Below are 26,918 nucleotides of genomic sequence, written 5' to 3' on the forward strand. Positions count from 1 at the left end.
TGGGAGAGCACACCACACCTCACTTGTAAGCCCACCGCCTGACCACACCACTTGTTGTGTCTCCATGTTGCTTTGTTTCTCCTCCCACAGCGACTGTGAGGGTAAAAATAAAACCTTTTTCCATGATGAATGGAATCAGCCACCCCAGACTCAGCCCATGGCCAGACGTGACCATAACACACCGGACTGTATAGCCCACTCACAGAAGGTCATGTGTGTCGTGTGTGTGTGTGTGTGTGTGTGTGTGTGTGTGTGTGTGTGTGTGTGTGTGTGTGTTTAAAGTGGTTCCTGTACACATTAACCTTATAAGGTCCAGTGTGTAATTTTATAACTCAACTTTCTGAATGTATGCATTGCTGCCCAATCAAAAATGTGATCTTTCTCAACAAATATTGGTCTTGTTTGACCAGTGTACGGTTTTGGAGCTGTCTATGATTAACATGGCTCTCGCCGTGAATGTAAACATTCATCTGGAACTAAGGCCATATGCGTAGGTCTCCGAAGGTGTGGCTTCATCAAAAATCCATACACATGATTGGAGCAAGAGCATCTGTTCCATTTTAATGAGGTGCTACTGAACTGCTCACGGATTCAAAAATACAGTTGAAAATGCGGCATAGATGTGGACAAGTGAGTACATGCGAGCCGCCATTGTTGTCTGAAACAACTATCGCATTTTACTTATGTTTTCCCTTCTCGACCGCGTTTAAACCTTCCCTACGTCACATCTCTGAAAGTAGGCCCACGGTCCTGATGCGTCCAGCTGCCAGGGAGTTTGGGAGCTGAGCGAATCTGAAAAGTACCACACACAGCTGAACAGAAATGAGTAGATCTGGCAAAAGCCAGGTCAGTCTATGTCTATGGACATTCGAACTGGAGCAGATTCATCCACCTATCCATGAGTGAAAATGGTTGTAATTTCAAAGCCATATATGAAAATGGCCAGAATAAACATTGGAAATAAACTACTAAAAATGGCACTCTACCATTAAAAGTTGCTGACAATAAAGAGGAGTCATTGACGTAGGTCCACCAAGCATTTTTTGTTTTCATTTCAAAGACATGAAGGCTGTTTTTCAGCTACAGTAGGCCTACTGTACATGCACAGTAAAAGTGGCACATAATGACAATACCAACATTAGGTGTCATATAAACATGTTTACAAAGTAAATATTACAAAACGATAACAATTTATTTTAAGGTTCATGTATACCCACCAATACATGCTAAGCTGTCTGTATAAGTGACTAAGCCATGGTTTAATCAAAGTCAATCATTTGTTTGGAGTGTATTCATAAATATCTTGTTCATAGCCAATAAAGCCTTTATTAGGCTTAGGTTTATTAGACCTCTTAGGCACTATTATTATTATAACAAGTCACTAATAATATATGATGTATAATTAAGCGTGTATTAGTGGCAAACACGTGAACCCTACTCTTAAGTGTTAATAAAACAATAAAAACAAAACCCAAACAAAAAAAAAACAGGTTCCCAAATTGTTTGGGCTTCAAGAATTCTTGAAACCAGCTTAGGGGGAACCATGGCCTGGCCCCTCGTGCCACGTTAACCTTGTAAACAAACCGTTGAAACGGCATGCTCCCTTTCCCAGCGAAGAGGCACTGGTGGGCATTGCAACACACACACACACGCACACGCACAAACACACACACACACACACACACACACACACACACACACACACACACACACACACACACACACACACACACACACACACAGACACACAGACACACACACACACTAACACCTCTGGGTGCCTCTGTTTCCTGTGCGTGCGTCTGTTACTTCCTGATACGAGTGTTGCACATGTGCAGTTCCGCTCTTGAGGCTAACTCTTCTGTGAAGACACACCCTACACACGCGGACAAACACACACACTTTCTCTCTCTCTCTCTCTCTCTCTCTCTCTCTCTCTCTCTCTCTCTCTCTCTCTCTCTCTCTCTCTCTCTCTCGTCACAGATGATGAAATTGGGGTTAAAAAGACACGGCTAGAGAGAGGGGAAGGGAGCGACGAGTGACAGGTGTATACAGTACATTTCCCTTACTCCCTTACTTGTTCTTCTTGTCGTCCACTAGATGTCAGCATTTGCATAGTAATGCATAACAGTCGGAGAAAGGCTCCTTCTAAACATTTCACGTTCCAAAGGAGCTAACAGCATCAGGAATACAGCACATTCTGTACACAGACTGATGATTTCAAACCAGAAATGGGTAAACGGTAGATGTACCGCATTATCAGTATACAGTCATACAAAGCAGCAAGGCACTAGTTATTGAAGAAATCTCGGTCGGACATCATCAAAAACATTGTTCTCAGTTTATGTATTTTTTCATGTAGTTATTGCCCTTGGTCTTCCCCTGTGTTTTTTTTTGTCAGTATACTGTATATTGTGCAGTATTGCCATATTTTCCAGACTATAAGTCACACTTTTTTGTTGGTCCGGCAGCCAAAAGCACCTTACAGTAACTCGATGACTCACTTAGACAAAATGGCAGTGCTGCCCAGAAAAGGAAACAAACAAATGAATGTCCAGTCCTATGTTCCAGGTGAAAAAGAAACCAACAACAACAAAAAAAGCAATCACATTTGCTGTTTCCCTCACAGCGATTCTTCTATATTATTTGATCCTGCAGCAGCTGATAAATGTTTTTATTCCTTCTGTCCACATGGGCAGCGAGATGACAAAGTTAGGGTTGTCTGAAGCGTAAACGATTCACCAGTATTAAGAAAAAATCCTCTGTGAAGAAGTGCTTTGATTCACGGCAATTGTTAAAAAAAGAGTTTCAAAATAAAAGGACTAAAAGGGTCCTTTCATGTTGTCTCCTATGACGGTGAGCATTTCTGGCTTTGTCGTTTTTTCTTGACTTTGGTCCCTGTAAAACAGAGTGAAGAGAAGGATAGTGAATGAATACACAAATATTAATCCATTTGATATTCACAAACCATAACATGCACACACACGCATGCACGCAGGCAGGCAGGCAGGCAGGCAGGCAGGCAGGCAGGCAGGTAGGCACACACACACACACACACACACACACACACACACACACACACACACACACACACACACACACACACACACACACACACACACACACACACACACACACACACACACACACACAAATGCACCTGTGTACACTCTATACAGTCACATACAGTATTACTGCAAACACAGAAACATACAAGCACATGCGTGCACACATACACACACATGTATTGTACAAATATATCCAGTAGATGGCCTCCTCACCGCTTTCATCTATCGTGTGCACTGTATTTAAGGAGGGGCTCTTGGCGCCCCCTAGCTTGGACAGTCTCTTGTTTTTCCCCTTGGCGGCCATCGCCATCTCTGACAGGTCCTCAAAGCTGCCATCTTGCGCTAGCGTCCCGTTGGGCGCTTTGCTCGTAGGGGAGGAGCTTGGCGTAGCCCCCTCGTCTTTTGCCCCTTTTTCTTGACTGCTCTGCTTGCTTCTGAACCACTTAAATGTCGTACGGTTCTTTGTAGCACCTCTGCCCGCCTTTGCCGCCGCCCCAGGAAGAGGGCCCAGACTGTCCAGTCTCTCACTGCTGGCCCGGGTCGCCTGCTGGTTCTGCACCCACAGGCTGGTGGTGTTGGCGGCGCCTGCTCCCCCGCCACCCGACGTGGGCTGCAGTGGGGTACGCAGGTCCTGGAGGGATCCTCCACCCGTGGTGGTGATGGGGGGAGTGAGATGCGAAGTTCCTCCGAAGGCCAGCTGGTATTTGGGGTTGTAGTATTTGTGTTCGGGCACTTTGAGGTTGAGCTCTCCCCCCTGTAAAGGTCCCTTGGAGTCCCCAAGCGTGACCTGGAAGTGAGGAATTGAAATAGTGATAAAAACAACTTCTTTCGTGGAGCCAAAATGGCTAATCGATGAATAGAAATAGCTCTAAAATAACTATGGAAGTGAGGAATGGAAAGAGTGATAAAATCAACTTCTTTCATGGAGCCAAAATGACTAATCGATGAATAGAAATAGCTCTAAATTAACTTTGGAAGTGAGGAATGGAAAGAGTGATAAAATTAACTTCTTTCATCACCAGCCAAAATGGCTAATCGATTAATAGAAATAGCTCTAAATTAACTTTTGAAGTAAGGAATGGAAATAGAGATGAAAATCACTTCTTTCATGGAGCCAAAATGGCTAATCGATGAATAGAAATAGCTCTAAATTAACTTTCGAAGTAAGGAATGGAAATAGAGATGAAAATCACTTCTTTCATGGAGCCAAAATGGCTAGTCGATGAATAGAAATAGCTCTAAATTAACTTTGGAAGTGAGGAATGGAAAGAGTGATAAAATTAACTTCTTTCATGGAGCCAAAATGGCTAGTCGATGAATAGAAATAGCTCTAAATTAACTTTGGAAGTGAGAAATGGAAAGAGTAATAAAATTAACTTCTTTTATCACTCGCCAAAATTGCTAATCAATGAATAGAAAAAGCTCTAAATTCACTTTTTTCAACACCAGCCAAAATGGCTAGTCGATGTTCATCTTACTAGCCAAACAGGCAATCACTAATGGGTCAACGTGGCAGGTGAGTTTTCTTTTCTACTGGCCAAACTGAATTTTCACCAGGGTTTGACCGGTTGGCGTGTGTTAATTTAGAGCCCTGGTGGTGAGAAAACAGTCTCCATGATGGCAGATAGGATCCCTAGAAACATGTCATGTTCCAAAGGAGTCAACGCCATCAGACAAACAGGACACTTCCGGCTGATGATTCAACTCAAGTCAAACGAAGTCAAGTCGGTTTTAATGTCAATTTCTTTACATGCGCTGGTCATACAAAGAATTGAAATTACGTTTCTTACTTTCCCATGCAGACAGACATACACTCTAGACTCTAGGTGTGGACACAGACAATTAGACATAGACAGTATAGGCCTTCATACATTACACCTAGAGTACCTATACAATACCCATACAGACATATAAAGTTCAAGACTGGGCAACAGCAGACATATATAGAACATATATTTAAAAAAACAAACAAACAAAAAACAGGAAATGATCAATGGTAACTTTAGCTCATGTTACTAACATGCCAATATTGACAACCTAATTTTTTCTGTTGTTATTAATCTGTAAGGCACATTTGAGTTACACGTACAAGCTGGCATGATTGTATTATTTTTATTAACACAGGTAACGGGATTGCAATTTAGCCATCTGGCTAGACACCTGAAAGCCGAAAGCAAAAGTCCACCTGGGAAACTCCAAACTCCCATTGTCATTGTGACACAGCACTCCACAGCACACAAGTGTTCACTGCACACTGCACACAACGAAATTGCATTTTATGCCTCACCTGTGCAAGGGGGCAGCCCCAAATGGCGTAGTGCGGCAGGACAGTACCTTGTTCAGAGTACAGTAATGGAGGAGGATGGGGGAGAGCACTGGTTAATTACTCCCCCCCACCAACCTGACGGGTCGGGAGTCGAACCGGAAACCTTCGGGATACAAGTCTGACGCCCTAACCGCTTGCCCATGACTGCCCTAAACCTTATATGTGCCACATGACACTATGATCGCAAATAAGGTGCACTCCATTGTCCCTGACAAAAAACAAAATAGTAAATAAAATAACTTGAAGATAGAGGCTGGAGCACAATGCAGCTTAGTGTTTTATAAACATTTAATTAGTGCAAGCATCCGACTAACAACTCAGTGTTACTGAGGACAATGCGGAATGAGGAATGGAAAGAGAGATAAAATTAACTTCTTTCATCAACAGCAAAATGGCTAATCGATAAATAGAAATAGCTCTAAATTAACTCTCGAAGTAAGGAATGGAAATAGAGATAAAAATAACTTCTTTCATGGAGCCAAAATGGCTAATCGATGAATAGAAATAGCGTGGAGTCCCAATTGAACAAAATAAAATAAATCAAAGGAAATATTTTTGCACTGCACTACCTGGAATCGGGATGTGGAGACGGCGGCCAGGGGGGGGCGCTTGGGCTCCACGGTGGCGGTGCGGACCAGCGGCTTGGGCCGGCTGATGTGGAACTCCTTGTAGAGGTCCAGCTTCTCGGAGACGGCGTAGAGCTCGCGGAAGTCGTTGTCGAAGAAGTCCACCGCCTGGCCCGAGAGCACCGTGATCAGGTTGCGGTCCATGCGGAACGAGCTCCAGGAGAAACTACACAGTCAGAGGGTCAATAACATGTTTTTAGTAGCAGAAGTTAAGTGATACAACCACAGCGGATGCCTAAATTAATAAGCAATTGGTAATAAATGTACAATCAAGGAATATATTTCTCAGGTAATCCAATTTAAGCCACAAATGACAGTTTTGTACGTGGTAGCACACCTGATACAAGGTGCGCAGGGGTAAAAGACGNCCAAAATGGCATTGTCATTCAGTGTAACGGATACCTTCTGCTGACTGTAACTGTTTTTTTTACAGTGAATTCATGAAAAGCCTCGGCTGTCATCCATTCACTTGAAACAATTGAAAAATCATGCGGTTTTTTTTTACAGTTACAGTCAGCAGAAGGTATGCGTTACACTGAATGACAATTTCATTTTGCACGTCTTTGACCCGCAGACACATGTGCAAGGTGCAATATTGACACAACCGCGAGGGACCTAACTTCCATGTTGAGGTTGCGATTGAGTCAAACAATGATGGAAAATATTAAAGGTACACTGTGTGAGATTTTTAGTTGTTTATTTCCAGAACTCATGCTACCCATTCACTAATGTTACCTTTTTCATGAATACTTACCACCACCATCAAATTGTAAGTATTCATTATGACTGGAAAAATTGCATTTTTCATACATGAAAAGGGGGATCTTCTCCATGGTCCGCCATTATATTTTTCAAAAATAGCCATTTTTAGCTGCAAAAATGACTGTACTTGGACCATACTAGAAAATAATTGTTTATTACTTAGTTAACTTTCATGTAAAGATCAAAATTGGCAATAGGCAGCACAGTTTCAATGAGCAGCATAGTTGCAGTAGTGGCATAGTTTTTGACCATTTCCTGCACAGTGTCCCTTTAACTTCTTTGCGGAGTAAGGATTTTTCCTGAGTTCTTCGAGAATTTTTCTTGTACTTTCTACAGTTCTCATAGAACTCGGTGTTAAAAATCCTGCAAAGCCCTTGAGGACTCATAATGGGAACTGAAAATGTGGCCACAATTCTAATCACATATACAGTATGCAGTAATACTCCTCAAAGGGTTCACGAGACCCCTGTTTGTTGAGCACACATGAGCCTACTCTCAGATTGTTCTGTCAATCTACCTTTTCAAAGCATGTCTGTTTATTTTGAAGACATCAAAACAATTTTTTTGAAGACATCAAGAAACATTTTTTTTTCGTTTTCTGCATTCCTCAAGGGTTTCTTCACAGTTTGGAAGCAGACATTTCTTTAACTACATATAAATGACCCTCACTCCAAGCTTTAAAAGACCTTTACAATATTCCAGTTTCATGAATCACTGAAACAATTTTGGACACCTGGACAACACTAGTATGATGAGCAGCAGGCAGATGAATGTACAGCGTACCTGTAAGTGCCGAACATGGCCTTGTCTCCATCCACCAGCATGTATTTGGTGCTCAAAGTTCCAGGAAGAGACCCAAAGGAGAGCGGGAAGCCTATCCCCCTCACTGTCCTCACACGCAGGTTCTGGAAGAATAGAGACAAATCAGAAGTCAAGCAATAGATGTATAGTTTGTGCAGTACATCCCTAGTACTGTACTACTAGCCTCAGTCTTCTCACAAAGTGCACGGATCCACCAGTGGAATGCTGCACTCATCGACTTTTCTACCATAGTGCTAGATTAATACCACTACAGTATATTACACAGTCTTAAGTAGGGCTGGGTATTGTAGCTATGTTCCTGTATCGATTCGATTTCGATTCTGAGGGTTTTGAATCGATTAATCACGATTCGATTCGATTCAATTCGATTCACTCCGAATCGATTCAATCCGTTCCCTTTTTGGTGCAAGGATTTCCCCCAAAAGATGCTGTTGCCTTTTTTTATATAAAAATGTCAAAGGGCTGTGGCTTGACAGTGTTAACAGATTGCTTATTTGTAATAAGTAGGCCTAGGCCTAATTGACTAATACCTACTGGGTATTTTCCATAGACCTAAATGACACAAAAAGAACAAAAAGAAAAAGAGCAAAAAAATCGATTTTGTGCCCTGTGAATCGATTATGTGAATTTTAAATGATATCGATCGATTATCGATTGAATCGATTATTTTACCCAGCCCTAGTCTTAAGTAGCTGTAGCTGAGTCTGTAGCTGAGTTTAAAGCCTATCTTAATGACACTTTTAAATCTGTCTGCACTTGCTTTTAATCTTGTAATGTTCTTTTAATCTTGTTTTATGTTTTTTATTTTATGGTTTTTATTGTGTAATTTTATCTCTTCATCCATATTGATTTGTTCTGTTTTGTCTGTGTCCTGTCTGTAAATGTAATTGTGATGTGTGCTGCCGCCTTGGCCAGGGCTCACTTGTAAAAGAGAATTTTAATCTCAATGTGATTTTATTTCCCTGGTTAAATAAAGGTAAAATAAAATAAAAAAGTAATACATTATGACACAGCCATTACCATTGTGGTAACATCAAATTCATTGCCAGGGGCCTTGTCTTAACGTACTAAACTGAAATGGTGGTACACATTCTGGTCTACACAGCCTAAATAGTCAAAATCAACTTTATAACACTTTATTTTGTGGCGATATCTTCATAATTTCATATTAAGAAATGATTTGATAGAATAATCACCATTTATCATTTAGGTTGGACCATTGGACTTTATGATAAAGGCAAACATGCCAGAGATGTTATGTAACTGTTGTAGTTTGCATGGGTTTAAACAATATTTGACTTATAGGATGTATGTATGGCTATGGGGTGTGGTCTACGTACACTGAAAAAAACCCTATAATATTTGAAAAATAGGTTGAGGTGCCTTTGAGCAAGACACCTAATCCCACACTGCTCCAGGAACTATGACCAATGCCCTCTACTTAAAATAATTGTAAGTCGCTTTGGATAAAGGGTGTCTGCTAAGTGTAATGAAATGCTGTTTCCTTCTTCAGTGTCTCAGTTCAAAAAAGACGCTTTTGCACACCTCTGTAGTTGGGCAGGTGCGTAGGATATTATCCCAGTGGCGTTGTCATTTAAGTGTAAAGAAATCATGCACACTGTCCAATCCACCAACAAACTTTAATACAATGTTTCGGTCATCAGACCTTCTTGATGGTCGAATGATCGAAACGTTGTATTAAAGTTTATTGGTGGAATGGACAGTGTGCAGGATTTCTTTACACTTGACTTCTTCAGTGTCTCACCTTGAGGTGCTGAGGGCCGACCTGCAGCCTGAAGAAGGTCGGATGACCGAAACGTTGTACTAAAGTTTGTTGGTGAAATGGACAGTGTGCGGGATTTCTTTGCACTTGACTTCTTCAGTGTCTCACCTTGAGGTGCTGAGGGCCGACCTGCAGCCTGTTGCACATGTCCAGGAAGTGGACGGCCCCGCGCAGGTCCAGCACCACGTAGACGGCCACGCCGCGCCGGGATGCCGCGTCCAGCAGGTCCTGCAGGATGTGGAGGTCTGTCAGCAGGTCCATCACTATGGCGATCACCTGGGGTGGGAGATGGGGATGAGGGAGGAGGGGGTTGGAGGAGTAGGAGGAGGGGCAGGAGGGAGTGAAAGATATCGACATACATTTATCTCACAGAGACAGAGAAATCAGGCTGTTGGTTCATGGTGTGACATAAACTACATGTAGGAGCCAAAATTAGCTTTTCCATTGATTCTCACCATTTCCTATTTTTGGTCTTCTGTATTAGTGTGTATGTCTGCGTGAGTGAGTGAATGAGTGAAGGAGTGATCTTGGCCACAGGTGTGTCTGACCCCACCTAGAGGATGACTGGGTTACTGGAGCCCAGGTGGAGGTGGAGCCCAAGGAGAAGGCCTTAAGGGGCAAAGGTCACGGCATCCAGTGTGGCTGAGAGGGCACACAGTCCTTTGACCGTGTGGGCTGTGCTAGACTGATTCATAGACTATAATGCTCTCAGTTTATTGTCTTTTATTTTCCCAGTTTTAAGTTATTTGTAAACAAACATTTGCTGCATTAAATGGTCTTTGGACCAAATGGAACATCAACTTCTCCTCATCATTCACCTGCACGAGTCAAGACAAAATCCAACTCAGTCACCAGTAGTAGTTAAAAGGAAACAAAAGGAAAATTAGAAAAAGCTACTACACTACATGTTGTTAAACGTAATACGAATTGCAGGATCTGGAATAGGGCTGCACAATACAGTATATCGAAAATGTATTGAAATCGCTATACTGTATCAAGAGTGGCGATATGCGTCTCTCGCTAAAAAGACTTAATTATCGCTAACAAGGAAAACATTTCTGTGCAGTCCAATCACTAGCTGAATGTCAATAAATGCGCAAGAAGCCCACCCATGACCAAAGCCACGCCCCCCACACAGACAGAAAAATTAGTGACAAGAAAAACACTCAGCTATATTTTTATATATGGTTTAAATATCGTTATCAAGGTATTGCATGCTGTTATCGAGGGTCAATTTTTTTTCTGATATCGTGCATAGACTGGGGCTGCACAATATATCGAAAATGTATCGAAATCGCGATATCAAGAGGGGTGATATGCGTATTGCGAAAATGACTTAATTATCGCGAACAGGTAAAACATTTCAGTGCAGTCTAATCACTTGCTGAATGTCAACAAATGCGTAAGAAGCCTGCCATGACCAAAGCTACGCCCCCCACACAGACAGACAAATTAGTGACAAGAAAAACACTCAGCAATATTTCTAAACATCGTTTAAATATCGTTATCGAGGTATTGCATGCTATCAAGTTTCACATTTTTTTGCTGATACCACGCAGCCCTAATGTAGACAATGTAGAGGTAGACGATGACACGGAATGCAAACAGATCGTGTTGATTCTAATGCCTGGTGTTAACAATCCCACACTGCAGTACAAAAAAAGCAGATGCAGTCATGAGTGACAAAGTGAAAAAAATAATACTCTACCCAGACTACCCCCCACTAATACATACACAAATTAATTAGTGAGAGTCTACAAGGCTCAGTGGGCTAGGGCACTAGGGCTGCACAATATATCGAAAATGTATCGAAATCGCAATATCAAGAGTGGCGATATGCGTGTCGCGAAAAAGACTTAATTATCGTTAACAAGTAAAACATTTCTGTGCAGTCCAATCACTAGCTGAATGTCAACAAATGCGCAAGAAGCCCACTATGACCAAAGCCATGCCCCCCGCACAGACCGACAAATGAGTGACAAGAAAAACACTTGCCTATATTTTTAAATATCGTTTAAATATCGTTATCCAGGTATTGCATGCTGTTATAGAGTATCATTTTTTTCTGATATCGTGCAGCCATACAGGGCACCATACCATATATCTGAGGGCCTGGGTTTGAATCCGAGGCAAGGTAATTTCCCGATCCTTTCCATATCGCTCTCTCCTCTCATGTCCTGTCACACTAGTCTCACTATCCGACCCTACATAAAGGCATGACAGCCTCTACATATTTTATGTATAAATCAACAAAGAATGGGACCATAATAAAATAATTTGAAACAGAGGCCTGATTTACATTAGAAGAAGTGACAGTAGACTCAAGTTAAAAGCAGGAGGTGAACCCTAGACCATCCCAGACTAGCCAGGCCATGCCCTCCTATAACTGGTGATGCAACACTTTTAGTCAGGTCAAGAGCATTGTAAATATTGTTTCTGATCTCCCAAAAAATCGGGAACTCCACCCACTCTGTCGGACACCAGGCAACCAGTAGCAAACCTAGGGAGGCGGGTCAACCATGCCCTTTGGGAAACGTTAATTGTTATGCTCTTGGTCAGACCAAGTCTCGAAGAGATTTGAAAGTGGATGATAATCAGGCTAATCCCAGACATGATTGCACTGACTCACACATACTCACTGAGAGTGTAGCTTTCAGGATGATGATGAAAGTGCGGATCATCTTACACAAGCTGTGACAACTTTGTGTGCTACGTGCTGCTATGCACAAAATCTGCACATTTTCAATAAACTTTCATAGACAGTAGACATTTTGATCTCTTTTGATTCTGATATATGATAGACAAAGGAAGGACATTTTGATTCCGATATATCACATTCCATTTCAAGATATTTCATTGATATTTAATCATTCATATTAACGTTGTATTATCAATTTATTTAGCTATGAATGTATTCATGCTACCTGCTATTCATATTGATTGGTGCTGCAAAAAAGCCTGTTGATCATCACAGGTTGCTAGGCCCAGTTAATTACATAGAGCAGTGGAGGGTGAGAGCACATCACTGAGGCTCTCTGCGACACACCACTGACACACCACTGACTCAGCGAAAAGAGGGCTTGCCTCCCTGCCTCCCTTCCTGAACTCCATGCCCTTGGCCCGGCTGGCTGGTTCTGAGTCAACAATGCAAGACCACTCATCCAATTCAGGGCCCTTTGTTGTTGGAGCCATAAAGACTGCACTAATCCCAGAGAGAGTAGAGAGAGAGAGGTTCCATTGGCCCATTGTTTCCTGGTTCTATTATGGCCCCCCTTAGGCAGACCTAGGCAGACCTAAGGACTGTTCTATTAATTGTATGAGCATTATGACACGGCCCTTTAGGCAGACTGGAACCTGGTCGCGTTAGGTGCCCACAGAAACCTATTATGTTGGCATATCTCTATATACTTAAAGAATCTGGAATATGGAACTTCATTTTATTCATAGTTTCATTAGTCATAATGTATATCGCATCACACTTTACAAGACAGTACAAGAGAGAACAGAACAAGAACATCCACTGATAGTATCTTTGCAGTTTGTTTTTCTTTTTCTGCAGGATGTGATGCGTTCATGTCTAATTCACTGCCCATGTCTGCAGTCATACTACAAAAAATACTACGATAAAACATTTTGCAAGGCAGTACAACACAGTCTTTTTTCCACAAGGGAGAAACCAAAGAATGAGGAACACTGGCACTTCAAGGACACTGTGTAGTGGGATAAAACGAGAGGAACTGGACCACAGCCCAGTTTTCCCCGGACAAGCTATCTTGACACTAGACACTGCTGTGATAGCCAGTGTGTGACTGACTCCGTCGCCAGCGGTGCATCCGGCTAACTTTGCCGCCTGCTTAAACCTTAAAGCGGAGAGGCTTTTGATGTGTGTTCAAGGCCGTGGGGCAACACCCTGGGCAAATCCAAAAAAGGCACTGTTGGCTTTCCGTCTTGAGGGCCATGCCCCTCAAGAACACATAGCCTACATACAAAAACACTCTACAGTTCAGACTACAGTCTACAGCAGTGGTTCCCAACCTATGGGTCGGGACCCACCTTATGGGTCGCCAAAGATCCACAGGGGGTCGCGGAGCCCTCTTGATTTTAAGGGGTTTCATTTTAAATATATATAGCCCATGTTGAATAAAAGACAAAGCATTTAACTAATAAATGCATAGAAGCAACAAATTGTAAGTGCTACATTAAACATTTATTCTATATTTGACCAAAGACGAATTGAGGAATAAAATGACTAAAATTAGTTTCCGCCGGAAACAGAGGGCATCTTGTGACTCCTTCTTGTGCGGGCGCTCGCGTGGTTGGGTCACCAAAGCTTACAATAGTAAAAACATGGGTCCCTTAAGAAAAAGGTTGGGAACCACTGGTCTACAGAGTGTTGGACCGTGCCTTGTCTTCAAAGAAGGGGGAACAGCATGAAATGACACATGCTCTTTAAACAAGGCCCCTGTTATAAATTCTCTGTTACCAGAATGACAAGGGCAAAGTCCTAATTTATTATTACTTAACACTTTTCAAACACTTAAAAAACATTTAAGTGTAATGTCATAGAATAGCTGTACTTTGATAGTAAATTCTTTTTAATGGCTATTACAGCATTCCACCGCCACTCCAGACTTAGTGCCATTACTGATCATGATGAGCAGTGGTAAAGCAAATTCAGACACCTGTCGCCTGTCGAGGGAAATTAATTTTGGATAATAATCATACGGTCAAACAAAAACAATTTAGCCTTGCTTTTATTATTTGTTCGTTGAAAAACAAACCCACATTAGTCACTTCCCTTTTGGCACGACTGAAGCCAGCGATATTGTACTTCCTTGACTTACTTAAGCACCTGACTGTGATCAGTCAAAGGTGAAATACAAACAATTACATAAGATGGGGGATGGGACTGAGGCAGACAGTCCACAGCGCAGTAATGGTTGAGAGGCATGTCTAGAATACATGAATCACTGCCTGGTAGAACTAGTACTAGTTGCTCTTACTATTTTGCTTTTGAATTTATTGACCCTGGTATTTCCCTGGAATTCTGATGACACAGACATTCATGCACAGACACATGCATGCATAAATGAGCGTGCAGAAATGCACCCATACGCAAACACACACCCATGCACCCCCCCCCCCCACACACACACACACACATACACACACACACACACACACACACACACACACACACACACACACACACACACACACACACACACACACACACACATACACATACACACACATGCACACGCCCTCAGGTGCATTGTACTTAGTGTGATAGGGAATGCTTTTGTTGACATAGCGCTGCCCGAGTTGAGTTCCTTATTGCTGTATTAGCAGGGCATTACAGTAAACCCAGTGACATACATTCACTTTCTCTCTCGATCATATTTTCTCTTTCACCTTTTCCTACACTCAGTCTGTTCCTTTACCCATTTTGTGTAATCCTATGTTATAATCTTATTGTGACCAAAATAAACAAGCCTCAATCTGTTAACTAAGACTCTTGGGTAATGTCATATCAATGTTGTTTAAGTGAACTCCCATTATCATTGTGACACAGCGCTCCACAGCACACAAGTGTTCACTACTCACTGCACAAGGAAATTGCATTTATGCCTCACCCGTACAAGGAGGTAGCCCCCAATGGCGCCCGAAAGAGGGAGTGTGGCAGGTCGGTACCATGCTCAGGGTACCTCAGTCATGGAGGAGGATGGAGGAGAGCACTGATCAATTACTCCCCCCACCAACCTGGTGGATCGGGAGTTGAACCGACAACCTTTGGGCTACAAGTCTGACACCCTAACTCCGCCACTTGTGCTGTGTCCAGCTTGTTGTTGACTGTAGCAAAACAAAGCAAAGAATGTGGGCCTTCCGAGAAACGTTACCGTGACGTTAGAATGGCATTTTGTGCTCAGAGACGTTTACTGACGTTACTATGGTTGTTCAGGGGGGTTCTCATGACTCGTCATGATGTTTCTCAGCTGTGTCTTTGTGGAGGTTCTGTGTCACAGACCCTGGCCTCCCACCAAGAGGGAGTGTGGGGTTGGTGGGGGATGAGTTAAGGAAATCCTTGGCAGGCTACCATTGAATCCCATTGAAGAGACACTGACTATAGTTTATTTCTTTGGCACAGTTGGTCGGCAACGCAACATATGCACACCAGATGGAAATTACCCATTGTGCTATAATCGGGGAGCCTGATTATCATCGACTTTCAAATCTCTTGCGTCACTAGGAGGCCACAGCCTGACTAATAATCGGGCACATTTACATAGAAAGTATGTATCTATTTTGTATATGATCATTGTTGATGTGCAAAGTAAAAGTAATGTAAATGTGTCTCATTTCAACAACAGACTGGCCACTACTCAAAAGTGCAAGGAATGACGTCAAAGCAAATTCAACGATGAGCCATTGAAACGGTTCTGAAAACATTACATACTTAGCTTCATAATGCATGGTTCCGCCAGTGGAGAGCTGTATTAGTCCTTGAAAGGGCTTCAGTGATCATAGGAATACACCACTATGACATTACACAGTCAAACAGAGTCTTAACATTGTGACTTTGTCATTGCCAGTCTGGTAACAGCAAGTTTATATCGAGTAGACACGTACCATGCCTCACAGGTTTTACAGAGGTTAAAGGTTTATGAACACGCACACGCACACACACCATACATTCTCTGCACGCAACACGAATTCCCACCACACACATACTACAGTTTCACTTTCCAGTTCCTCCAATTTATAATCATTCTTTTATTCCAAATGCAATTTCCATAGTCAATAAGCTGTGGAAAAGCTAGAGATATCTTGAGCTAATGCCTGACTTGCATATGATGTGTGTGTGCTGGGAGGGGTGGTTGGAGGGTGGGTGGATGCAGCATTTGTATGTGTGTTTTCTGTCTATTTGTGTCTATCTGTGTTTATATCCTGTTTTTTACCCTGTGATACCAAAGGCAATTTTCATGCTTGCATGATAATAAAGTATAATCTAATCTAATCTAATCTCTTTCTTTGCATGCCATAGGTGGCTGGCTGGCTGTGCCACAGTGTTTCTCAATGGGGGGGACTAGGGGGCATTGGAGAGCCTTTGGGGGCCTTGAGAAGGATACAGTTGAGGGTGTGGGGCACTCAGTCGCAGTTGAGGTGCATTGGTCTATTTTGGGGGGTTTTAGTACTAAGGGGAGCGTTGGCAGGCTAATGATGAGGTCAAAAGGGGTCTGAAGAACCACAGGCCTATCGCTATTCCTTTGTGGGATGAAAACCACACCAAGATAAGCATCAGATTATAGCCAACTTTACCTAGAACTTGTACAGGATTTGGCAGGAACAGTAGGCTACCCTAATATACAGTGCCCTCCATAATTATTGGCACCCCTGGTTGAGATGTGTTAAAAGCCTTAAAATAAATTCAGTGTTTATTGCAGAAGAATACTGTCACACTGAAAATTGTAGGAAAATGTAGCCTTCAACTCAAATGAATTGTAAGAAAATAAAAAAATCCCTGACTAAAAAATAATTATTTTTCATTAAATCACCTGTTCCACAATTATTGGCACCCTTAACAATTCCCAGGAAATAAATATAATTGAAGCATTTCTGTCATTTCTACAGTAGTTTACAAAGTTTACCAGAGTATGTAGGAACATTTAATTAGTAATTCATCACTTCCTGTTTCCCTGGGGTATAAATATGACGTGACACCGAGGCCATTTCTCTTATCCACTCTTAAACATGGGAAAGACAAAGGAACACAGCATACAAGTGAGGTAGATGTGCGTCGACCTTCACAGGTCAGGCAGAGGCTACAAGAAGATTGCCACTCAACTGCAGCTGCCCATATCCACTGTGAGAGGAATAATTAAGAAGTTCAAAACAACTGGAACAGTGGTAAACAAGCCTGGACGAGGACCCATGTTTATTTTGCCACCACGCACAGTGAGGAGGATGGTAAGAGAAATCAAAAGATCTCCAAAGCTCACTGTTACAGAATTACAACAAATGGTAGCATCCTGGGGTCACAAAGTCTCCAAATCAACCATCAGGCGCTGTCTACACGCCAACAAGCTGTTTGGGAGGCATGCATGGAGAAAACCTTTCCTCACTCACAATCATAAATTAAAACGTCTGGAGTTCGCCAAGCGGTATTGGGGCTTCAACTGGGACCGTGTGCTTTGGTCAGATGAGACCAAGATTGAGCTTTTTGGCAACAAACACTCTAAGTGGGTCTGGCGTACCACGAAAGATGCGCATGCTGAAAAGCACCTCATACCCACTGTGAAGTATGGGGGTGGGTCAGTGATGCTGTGGGGCTGTTTCGCTTCCAAAGGCCCTGGGAACCTTGTTAGGGTGCATGGCATTTGTTGGAACTGTATTTTATTCCATATGAGAGCAAACATGTTGCCTTGGCACAAATGTGCCCTTTCGCATTCAAGAATTCATGTTCAAGGCTAAGCAGAAGATAACTGGACTGTGCGAGGACTTTATCTGTACCAGAACAATGGAATGCCCAAACACAACAGAGTTGCATCTCCACATGGCAGGCCAAGGACTGTGTGTTCGTTGCCTGATTATCATAGACTTGCAATCGAGATTCGATCTGCAGCGCCGCCGAAGGTGTTGCGTCACTAGGAGGGCGCAGCCTGGCTAGTGTGTTCGTGTGTCTGTGTGTGTGTGTGTGTGTGTGAATGAATTAATCTCTATCCGGGTACGCCCCCTTTTCCCTTTAGCGGATAGAGATAATTGTTATCAGGGACAATCCTACAATAAATATGGCTTGGAGATATTACAGCGGTTAGGACGAGTGGGGAAAATGGTGACTGACGGTTCTCCCCATCCGCTCTCCAAGCCGGCTTGAAACTTAATTAAGGATTCTCTGTGTCTTTCATTTCAGGTGTTTCATATTTACAAATGTTAAGGGTTTGAACCTAACATTTACTTGGTCCTTCAGAACCGGATCCCAAGATACCCGACGATTCCAGCACGCGAGGAGGGAACCAGGAAAGTCTGTGGCCACAGCACTAAGACCCGTTTCCGGGACTGGTCTCTCCCTCGCAGGCTGGGATCCGACGGTTGACGGGAATCTTGAAAAGACCAGAGAATCGTGAGTAGGCCTACATTTTTATTTTTATTTAAAAAGGATTGAATGAAAAGACGGTAAAATAAGAGAAGACAAAACCCTGACAATTCTAGACTCTATCAGGTAAACGTAAAGGGAGGGCAGACTCCCCTAGTACGAGAAACTAGTTTAAATTCTGTGTTCTCTGCGTTGAGAGAAAGTGTGCGTGAAAGGATTCGTATTACCACTCGGTAATACGTTTCATACCAATACAACAAGGTCCAAATAGCGAGTCTTTGTGGAAGCCTGTATGCAAGAAGATTCCACCTGTGAGGTTGAAGTGAATCTTACCACAAACGATCGTTGATCGCTATCTTGTTGAAAAGTGTATCCAACAATAGAGGCACTGTAGGTGTTGTGACGTTGGACTAAATTCATAGAGACAAAATGGGGGGCAGTAACAGCAAAAGAAGTGAAAAGTTCCTTGCTGAAATGCAATGCAAGGACTGGAAAATCGTGCATAGAGAAAATCCTAGTGCAGTAGACTGGTTTGATGATAATGAGGAAACGGACGGGGATGTGGAAGAGGTAGAAGTCGTTCTAAACTTAGAAGGATTGTTTTACCAAGAAAAAAAAAATAGACCTGAAATTACCCTTCTGGTCCAAGGGACCCCCGTACGTTTCCTCTGTGACTCTGGTGCTAAAAAAAAAAAAAAAAGCAAATGACAGCCATTTGGATTACTCACTGAGCAGTTAATGTCTCAGATAGCCTACCATATAATAATAATAATAATAATAATAATAATAATAATAATAATAATAATAATAATAATAGTAATAATAATAATAATAATAATTGTATTTGTATAACACTGTGTCATACAAGGCAAGTAATATGGATATCTGTCTGTCTGTCTGTGTGGGCCCTATTTGTTGTATGAATTGTCCTAAGTGGGACACCCCACTGTGTGTGTGAGAAAGATTGTATATGTGTCTGTGGAGTGTACGTGTGTATCTGTGGAGTGAGTGCCTAAATATGTCTGAGAGTGGAAGAATTTTTTTTGAGTGTTTAGTGAAGGTACTCTATTGTGTTCAGAGTTAGCTGGAGCTTGGGAGTGCACATGTTGAAACAACATTTTTAAAATAAGAATAAGCCTTTTATTTTATTCTACAATTCAACTTTGAGGTGTAGGATTTTGTCATGATTTTGTTTTTCCACACATTCTTACCCATTTATTTTTGATTAGGAGAAAACGGGGTTGTGGAGTTATGTTGTTTCTTTACTATTTTCAATTGAAAGTTAACATGTTAATGTTTAAGCCTTTAAGACACGGCATTATAAATTAGCTGTTACCAGAATGGCAATGACCAAGTCATAATGTATTACTAAAGGCCCCGTGCACTGTCATGGTAGTGTAGTGTAGTTGCAAAAGAGTTTGCTTTCATGATTTACAGTACCAAAATGTCTTTGTTTCTTCTAAAGAATAGATGAAGCTTTCTCCTTGTTCTTATTTTTTTTTTTAAAGAACAATGGGTTTGAGATCTTGAAATAACGCAGGCGTTATTTGATGGCCCAAAGGTGCTGTGAGTAAACCTAATTTGGACCTGGTCTGAGAGTTAGGTCACATGTGCTGAACATTTCTAGAAATTTAGGTTGTCATTTTGTTTTGATTGACGTTTAACTATGACTTATTTCTTTGTTTTATTTCATCGAATTTCTTGCCTTATTATGTTCTATTTTGATGAGTTATTGATCAATGGATCATGGGTTTGGTTTAATTTTAATGAATTAATAATTTTAATTTTAATGGTTTATTTTAATGACTGGAGCACAATGTTGACTCTGATAAACTAGACTCTGAATACACAGAGGCGCTTGACAACGTCGCCCAAGCAAAGATAACAGTGTCCTATGTGTAGATGTTTACATTAGCTCGGATAGATATTAAAAGGCTCAGAGGCTCTCTCTAAGTAGCCCAAGGTCTTCTGCAGGCACCCCTTATCAGACACAGCAGGCCCAGTTATTAACATGCAAATTTCTGTGGCAGAGACAGAAAGAAACCTCCAACAGTGTATGCTAAACCACCTGTTTGTCACTGAAAAGACAATAAGACCTAAAAAACTGAACACCGACCTAGATAAAACAATACCAAAGCTTAAAGTTATGTTAAATATCTATCATTGTCATTAGTTTAATACTGTAAGTGTGAACATTGCTTCACATGGTGTGTGATGAGACATGTCAATGTTCTCTATTTGCTTTTAAAAGTTTGAATTTGATGACGTTGGGATCCTTATATTTTCATTTGTTTGATTTATAAACAAAGAGACAGTTGTCTCTCTGTCTTTTCATTTCAGTCGTCAACTTGCAATCAAAGTGAAAACTGATTGCCAATAAGGTTTTAGTTCTGTTACAAAATGTTTTATGTAACCGATACATGAAGTCAACCATTTTTTGCTCTGATATGATTTCAAATTGATCTGGCTTGAGTGTACATGAAGGAGAGTTGTTTTCCCTATATATATATATATATATTTTGTTCTTTGAGGAACAGGCCCAGTGTTATGGAAACGAGCTGAAACACAACTGATATGAATGGAAGGAACCTAGACAATACAAATGATCGCTAGGTTAAGTGAATTTTGTTTTTAATTTGATAAGTTTCACAAGATTTTCCCAGAGTTTGTTTTGTTTCAATTGGGTAATAATTTTAGTTATAACACTTGATAAAATGACAACTGTTATTTTTTTTTCTTTCTTTCAAACCATGGAAAGTTTGACCTAAAAGTTAGACAAGGTCTGACCTCTATACCAGATAAAGGGTCTGTCTGGTTGTTTGTTTCATTTTTCTTTTAAAGTTGCGTATTTTACAATGGCAGTTGTGTTTTCTTTCTTTTTATCTCTTACATTTTGATTGGTTCATCTAGTGATCTGTATGTCTGGGTGATGACAATGCATTGGATTATTGGATTATTATTGGATTCTCAATAATAATCCATTATTGGATTCTCAAATATTATTGGATTCTCAAATATTACTCATACTCAAATTTTTTATTTTTACAAAATACATTTTTGAATGTACTGACATTATTGGCAGGAGTTGGGCTAGGCCCCTATATCACCATGACCTCATGACAAAAGGACAGTGAGGACTGCATGCCAATATATTTCAGTTCTGTTACAAAGTGATTTGCAGGCCTAACTATCATGTAAAGACAGCCAATACTATGGGTATAGTCATTTTGTACGGCATGCTTAATTTTTCTTAATTTTTGTTCTACATTCTATATTGGATGAACTATGTGGTCAACACCACATTTTGTCAGTTTGCGTTTATCGCCTATTCTGTAAGGAACTGTAATGTAAACGTGAGCCACAATAGTCAGATACTGACCAGAGTAATTTTCTTTTTCATAATTTTGCTCTTGATAAATTGTTGTTCCCCGGGAATGTAGAGCTATCTATTTTATTTTGATTGTAGATTATGAGAGAATGGTTGGGCGGCTTTGGGATTTGTTTTGTCTAAACTAACAAAACATTTTTTGTTTCTTCTCTATTATAATGCTCTCTAATCTGTTACAACTGCGCACCTCCTCCACACTAATGTCTGTGTGTGGATGAGTTGACTTCTGAGAGCTTATTATTTTTTTAAAACAAATGTTTGAAAAAGCCTGCCTTGATGTAGGCTATGCGAGTGATTCTCTGATTCGGCTACACTTTTAAGTCCGTGGATTTGATTTGCCAATTCCACTAACTATTAAGATTAAGCTTGGCAATTTGTTTGTTTGGCACTATGTAAACATCTAGGTCATTTAGTTGGGAAAAATACTGATATTTGACTTTTTGCTTTTGCCAAAAGCGTAGGGGAATCGTAGAATCACTCATGCACCTATGAACTGGAGGGTGTTGGAAGATGTTTACTTCTCATCATTTACTGTGCTCAAAGTCTGTTTCGGAAATTACTTAAGTCTTATTGAGTCATGTGGATGGCACATGTCTCAAACAGGAGAGATATTTTAGGATTAATCAGTGCATCAAACAAATATGTGTATAGGGCACATGTTAAATAAAACCTTGTTCTGAAACTTCACCCCTTAACCTAACCTAAAACAAACATAAGAGAGCTACAATGTGGAATCAAATTGCATCAGGGTTTGAATCATTTGTATGTTGGTGGTGTACTATAAACAAAAATGTGGACAGAATGAACAACATCCACTATAAATGTGCAGGCGCTGGGCAACAAAACTGAATTCGGGTTCAGGGCCATCCATGAACAACTGAAGGCAACCTGCCTAATGGCATTCCAATCTCGTATTGCGGTTGATATGCTTTTGGCCGATAGGAGTGTGTGCTCTATTTTTGGTTATCAATGTTGTTCCTTCATACCGAACAATACGGCAGCTGACGAAAGTGTCACCAGGGCGATAGAGGGACTGGGATCCCTCAACCAAAAAGAAAATGAAAGACCACTCCAGGGTCGACACTTCAGTGTGGGATGGTTTCTCTGACATGTTGGCAAATACAGACAGTTGGCAGCGTCCATAATCATGTCTATTGCAATATTTGCGGCGATCCTCACGTTATGTGGATGTTGTTGTATTCTTTGTATTAGAGTGTTGTGCACCAGATTTAGTACCACTGCCATTGCACAAATGGAAGAAAAAATGTCAAACCTATATGCTCTTCTAACTAGACAGGATAGTGATGTCGATGACACTATGATGATGTTGTTGGTGGAGACCATGAGCCTCCACACCAATCTGACGATTCCATCCAGGTCCCTGATCTGTTCCCTGACCCAGGGGATTATGCTCGGGGCCTCTAAGTGTACCTATTTAAAGAAAAAAATCATTTGAAGTCATCACTGGATGATGTTAATGTTTGTCTCTATATAGAATAAACAGGGGGAAATGTTGGAACTGTATTTTATTCCATATGAGAGCAAACATGTTGCCTTGGCACAAATGTGCCCTTTCGCATTCAAGAATTCATGTTCAAGGCTAAGCAGAAGATAACTGGACTGTGCGAGGACTTTATCTGTACCAGAACAATGGAATGCCCAAACACAACAGAGTTGCATCTCCACATGGCAGGCCAAGGACTGTGTGTTCGTTGCCTGATTATCATAGACTTGCAATCGAGATTCGATCTGCAGCGCCGCCGAAGGTGTTGCGTCACTAGGAGGGCGCAGCCTGGCTAGTGTGTTCGTGTGTCTGTGTGTGTGTGTGTGTGTGTGAATGAATTAATCTCTATCCGGGTACGCCCCCTTTTCCCTTTAGCGGATAGAGATAATTGTTATCAGGGACAATCCTACAATAAATATGGCTTGGAGATATTACAGCGGTTAGGACGAGTGGGGAAAATGGTGACTGACGGTTCTCCCCATCCGCTCTCCAAGCCGGCTTGAAACTTAATTAAGGATTCTCTGTGTCTTTCATTTCAGGTGTTTCATATTTACAAATGTTAAGGGTTTGAACCTAACAGCATCATGAATAGTTTGAAATACCAGGACATTTTAAATCAAAATCTGTTGCCCTCTGCCCGAAAGCTGAAGCTGGGTCGTCACTGGGTCTTTCAGCAAGACAATGACCCTAAACATATGGCCAAATCTACACAGAAATGGTTCACCAGACACAAAATCAAGCTCCTCCCATGGCCATCTCAGTCCCCTGACCTCAACCCCATTGAGAACCTGTGGGGTGAGCTGAAGAGGAGAGTACAGAGGAGAGGACCCAGGTCTCTGGATGATTTAGAGAGATTCTGCAAAGAGGAATGGCTGAAGATCCCTCTTTCTGTCTTTTCCCATCTTGTGAAACATTATAGGAGAAGATTAGGTGCTGTTTTGTTGGCAAAAGGGGGTTGTACAAAATATTAACACCAGGGGTGCTAATAATTGTGACACACATTATTTGATGTCAAATAATTATTTCTTTATGTGGGATTTTTTCCCCACTGAATAAATGCACTTGTATTGAAGGTTGGGTTTTTCTCTTTTTTTCCATTAAGGTCCCATATTATTTAGAAAAAAAATAAAATAATTGGAAGCTAAAAAACACATCTTAACCAGGGGTGCCAATAATTATGGAGGGCACTGTAGATACACTTTAAACATGCTCACAATCTGTGCAAAAGCCAATTTTAAAGACTTAAAGTGAAAGGAAGCAAATAATTAACTACCCCTCCTTTCATGTGGTATGGTGGGTCTGTGTGTGAGACTTGCTTACTCATACTGATAGCCCCGGTGGCAAGCTCACTCTTTACTGAAAAAACAAAACCTCTCAACGCCATGATAATAACATTGCTATGACATAAGCGAAGGATAGGACTATGTCGTTACCATTTTGGTAACAACAATCTGTTGGCCAGGGTCTCTACATAAGAGGTTTTATTTAGTCATAATAAACAATGTAGATTCGTAATGGTACATTGATAGTAACAGGAGGTTGAATACATTGCAAACGCTTTAAACTTGGTGTGTGTGGCATGCCATGGGTGCTTGAGAGAGTTGGCCCTCCGTAACTGGTAAATCAAGTAGAATGGTAGTGCAACAGTGTAACATGATATGGCACCATAACAACATAATCAGAACGATATCACAGACCTCTCCGCAGGCTTTGTAAGGACTATAACAACAATAAGTTCGGTAACACTTTACTTGACGCCCATGTCATAAGCATGTCATTACAGTGTCATAATAGTGTCATGACACAGTCATAGATAGGTAATAAACATTATGTCCATGTCATTAACATTTTATGACTGTTGGCCTTAAGTGACATTCGGTTATGGCAAATGTCACTTAAGGCCAACAGTCATAAAATGTTTATGATATGGACATAATGTTTATGACACGTGCATAACACTATTATGACACTGTAATGACATGCATATGACACCGGCGTCAAGTAAAGTGTTAAAGTAGTTCAGTTACTGCAAAGCATGATTTGAGCACTTTTTCACTGACCAACCCATATGAAAGTTTAAGTAGTTTCATATCGTCGGGCAATCACACCCCACACGCCCCTCACAAAAGGCAGCACTCTAGTGCCCTACTTCGGTCGGGGTTTCTATTCGTTGTTGCGCAATTACCGTCACACAAAAGGGTGAAAGAAAACGCTCTCGGTGCGGCTATATCACGGTGACTTGAGAGTTGAAAGCAAATTGCTGTCACAGAGTGGTTCCTTCAAGTGCTTTATTATACTTTAGCCTACGGGGAGTGTGGCTTAATACAGCACGAGATGCTGGCAATGGCAGTGGCAAAACATGAGTCACCTAAACAAACCAATTGAGAGGGGGTGTGTGCGCCGGGTATTACACAGCATGGGGCCAGCTGTACGGAAAAGTACACCTCACATCTGACACAGTGTTCCGCTGACGAGGCTGTATCATTAGCCTACAGTTTTGCTAGACTTATGACACTTTTGAGTTGCCACTTTAGAATAGTTGACCAATTCATAGGGAAATTTCAACTATATGCCAGGAATCTTCGTTTTACGCGCCCTCTGTAAAGCGCATATGAAAGTATGGTGGTGAGACAATAAAGCCAGTAAGGACATGCCCCGTATACCCTCATTCAACCCACTTCACTCAAATGCATTCCAAAATATTCCACCACCACCTGTAAATTGAAAATGAGCCCAGCGTGACTAACTGTACCCTAACTGCGCAAAACAATCTACAATTACAAGCACTGCAGTTGCGATGGGAAACTCCTAGTTCACGAAAGTGAAAGAACCTGGTGAGAATGCATATGGAATACAGAATGAAAATCTGGAAAGATGGAACACCTACCTTGTGTGCGCCTTGAATCAGTTTGCGCACCACCTCCTTTATATGCGGTTCGTTTGGTTTCGGTGGGTGCGCAAACATTTGCACCCGCGTAACTCCTTTAAAAAATCCTCCTGACGGCCACCCAATATCCAGAGCTGGCACTTCAGTGTCCGAAAGCTGCGGCCAGTATGTTGACCGCAGACTAGGAGAATCAGAACCCCTTCTCTCCTTGTTTTCCGTCTCTGGAGGAATCGAGTCATCCTCTTCGTTTAGTGGGTACTCTTTCACAGTTTCCCTGAGCCACTTGACCTCCCTGGCGGACAAGAAATCTTTTTTATCGTCCGTTTTCAGTAGCATTTTGAAGGCGCCATCGCCTTCTTTTAGTAGCAGTTCCAAGGCAACTCGCTCTTCCTCGCTGTACACAAACTCGGGTCGAGACTCCGGGATGGCGGCTTTGATTTGCCCGTCTTCCATGCACTCCAGTTGGGATTCGGCCATGACTTAAGCCGGAGCACCTCACCAGAGGCTAAAGGAAAAACAGAAAGTCTTGTCAACCGCCCGAGTCTAGTTCTACCTGACTTTGCCCCACCTGAGTGACTGTGCTGTCCTGAGGAGTGCACGCAGCGCAGGTAACGCCGCTTTGGGTGACGTGACGTCAGATCGGGCGGGGATAGGCCTA

At 41.7% G+C, this 26,918-nt stretch overlaps 1 protein-coding gene across 1 annotated transcript; it reads right to left on the reverse strand.

Annotated features, from left to right (window-relative positions):
* Positions 1-1,777: 1,777 nt before the first annotated feature.
* fam83fb (family with sequence similarity 83 member Fb) lies at positions 1,778-26,918 on the reverse strand. The gene is made up of 6 exons (XM_063205312.1): positions 26,261-26,918; positions 9,496-9,663; positions 7,566-7,687; positions 5,964-6,186; positions 3,282-3,855; positions 1,778-2,898 (listed from the first exon to the last, which is right to left on the reverse strand). The coding sequence occupies exons 1-6, from the start codon at positions 26,735-26,737 to the stop codon at positions 2,849-2,851; spliced, it is 1,614 nt and encodes a 537-aa protein (XP_063061382.1). The 5' UTR covers positions 26,738-26,918; the 3' UTR covers positions 1,778-2,848.

This window comes from Engraulis encrasicolus, chromosome 1 (assembly GCF_034702125.1).
Source record: "Engraulis encrasicolus isolate BLACKSEA-1 chromosome 1, IST_EnEncr_1.0, whole genome shotgun sequence".
Classification (NCBI taxonomy): Eukaryota; Metazoa; Chordata; class Actinopteri; order Clupeiformes; family Engraulidae; genus Engraulis; species Engraulis encrasicolus.

Coding starts and splice junctions, on each gene's coding strand:
- fam83fb (XM_063205312.1), bottom strand. CDS start 26,737: ATGGCCGAATCCCAACTGGAGTGCATGGAAGACGGGCAAATCAAAGCC. Junction 3,856..5,963: donor TCTCCACATCCCGATTCCAG/GTAGTGCAGTGC, acceptor CCTCACTTCCAG/GTCACGCTTGGGGACTCCAA. Junction 2,899..3,281: donor GCACACGATAGATGAAAGCG/GTGAGGAGGCCA, acceptor TCTGTTTTACAG/GGACCAAAGTCAAGAAAAAA.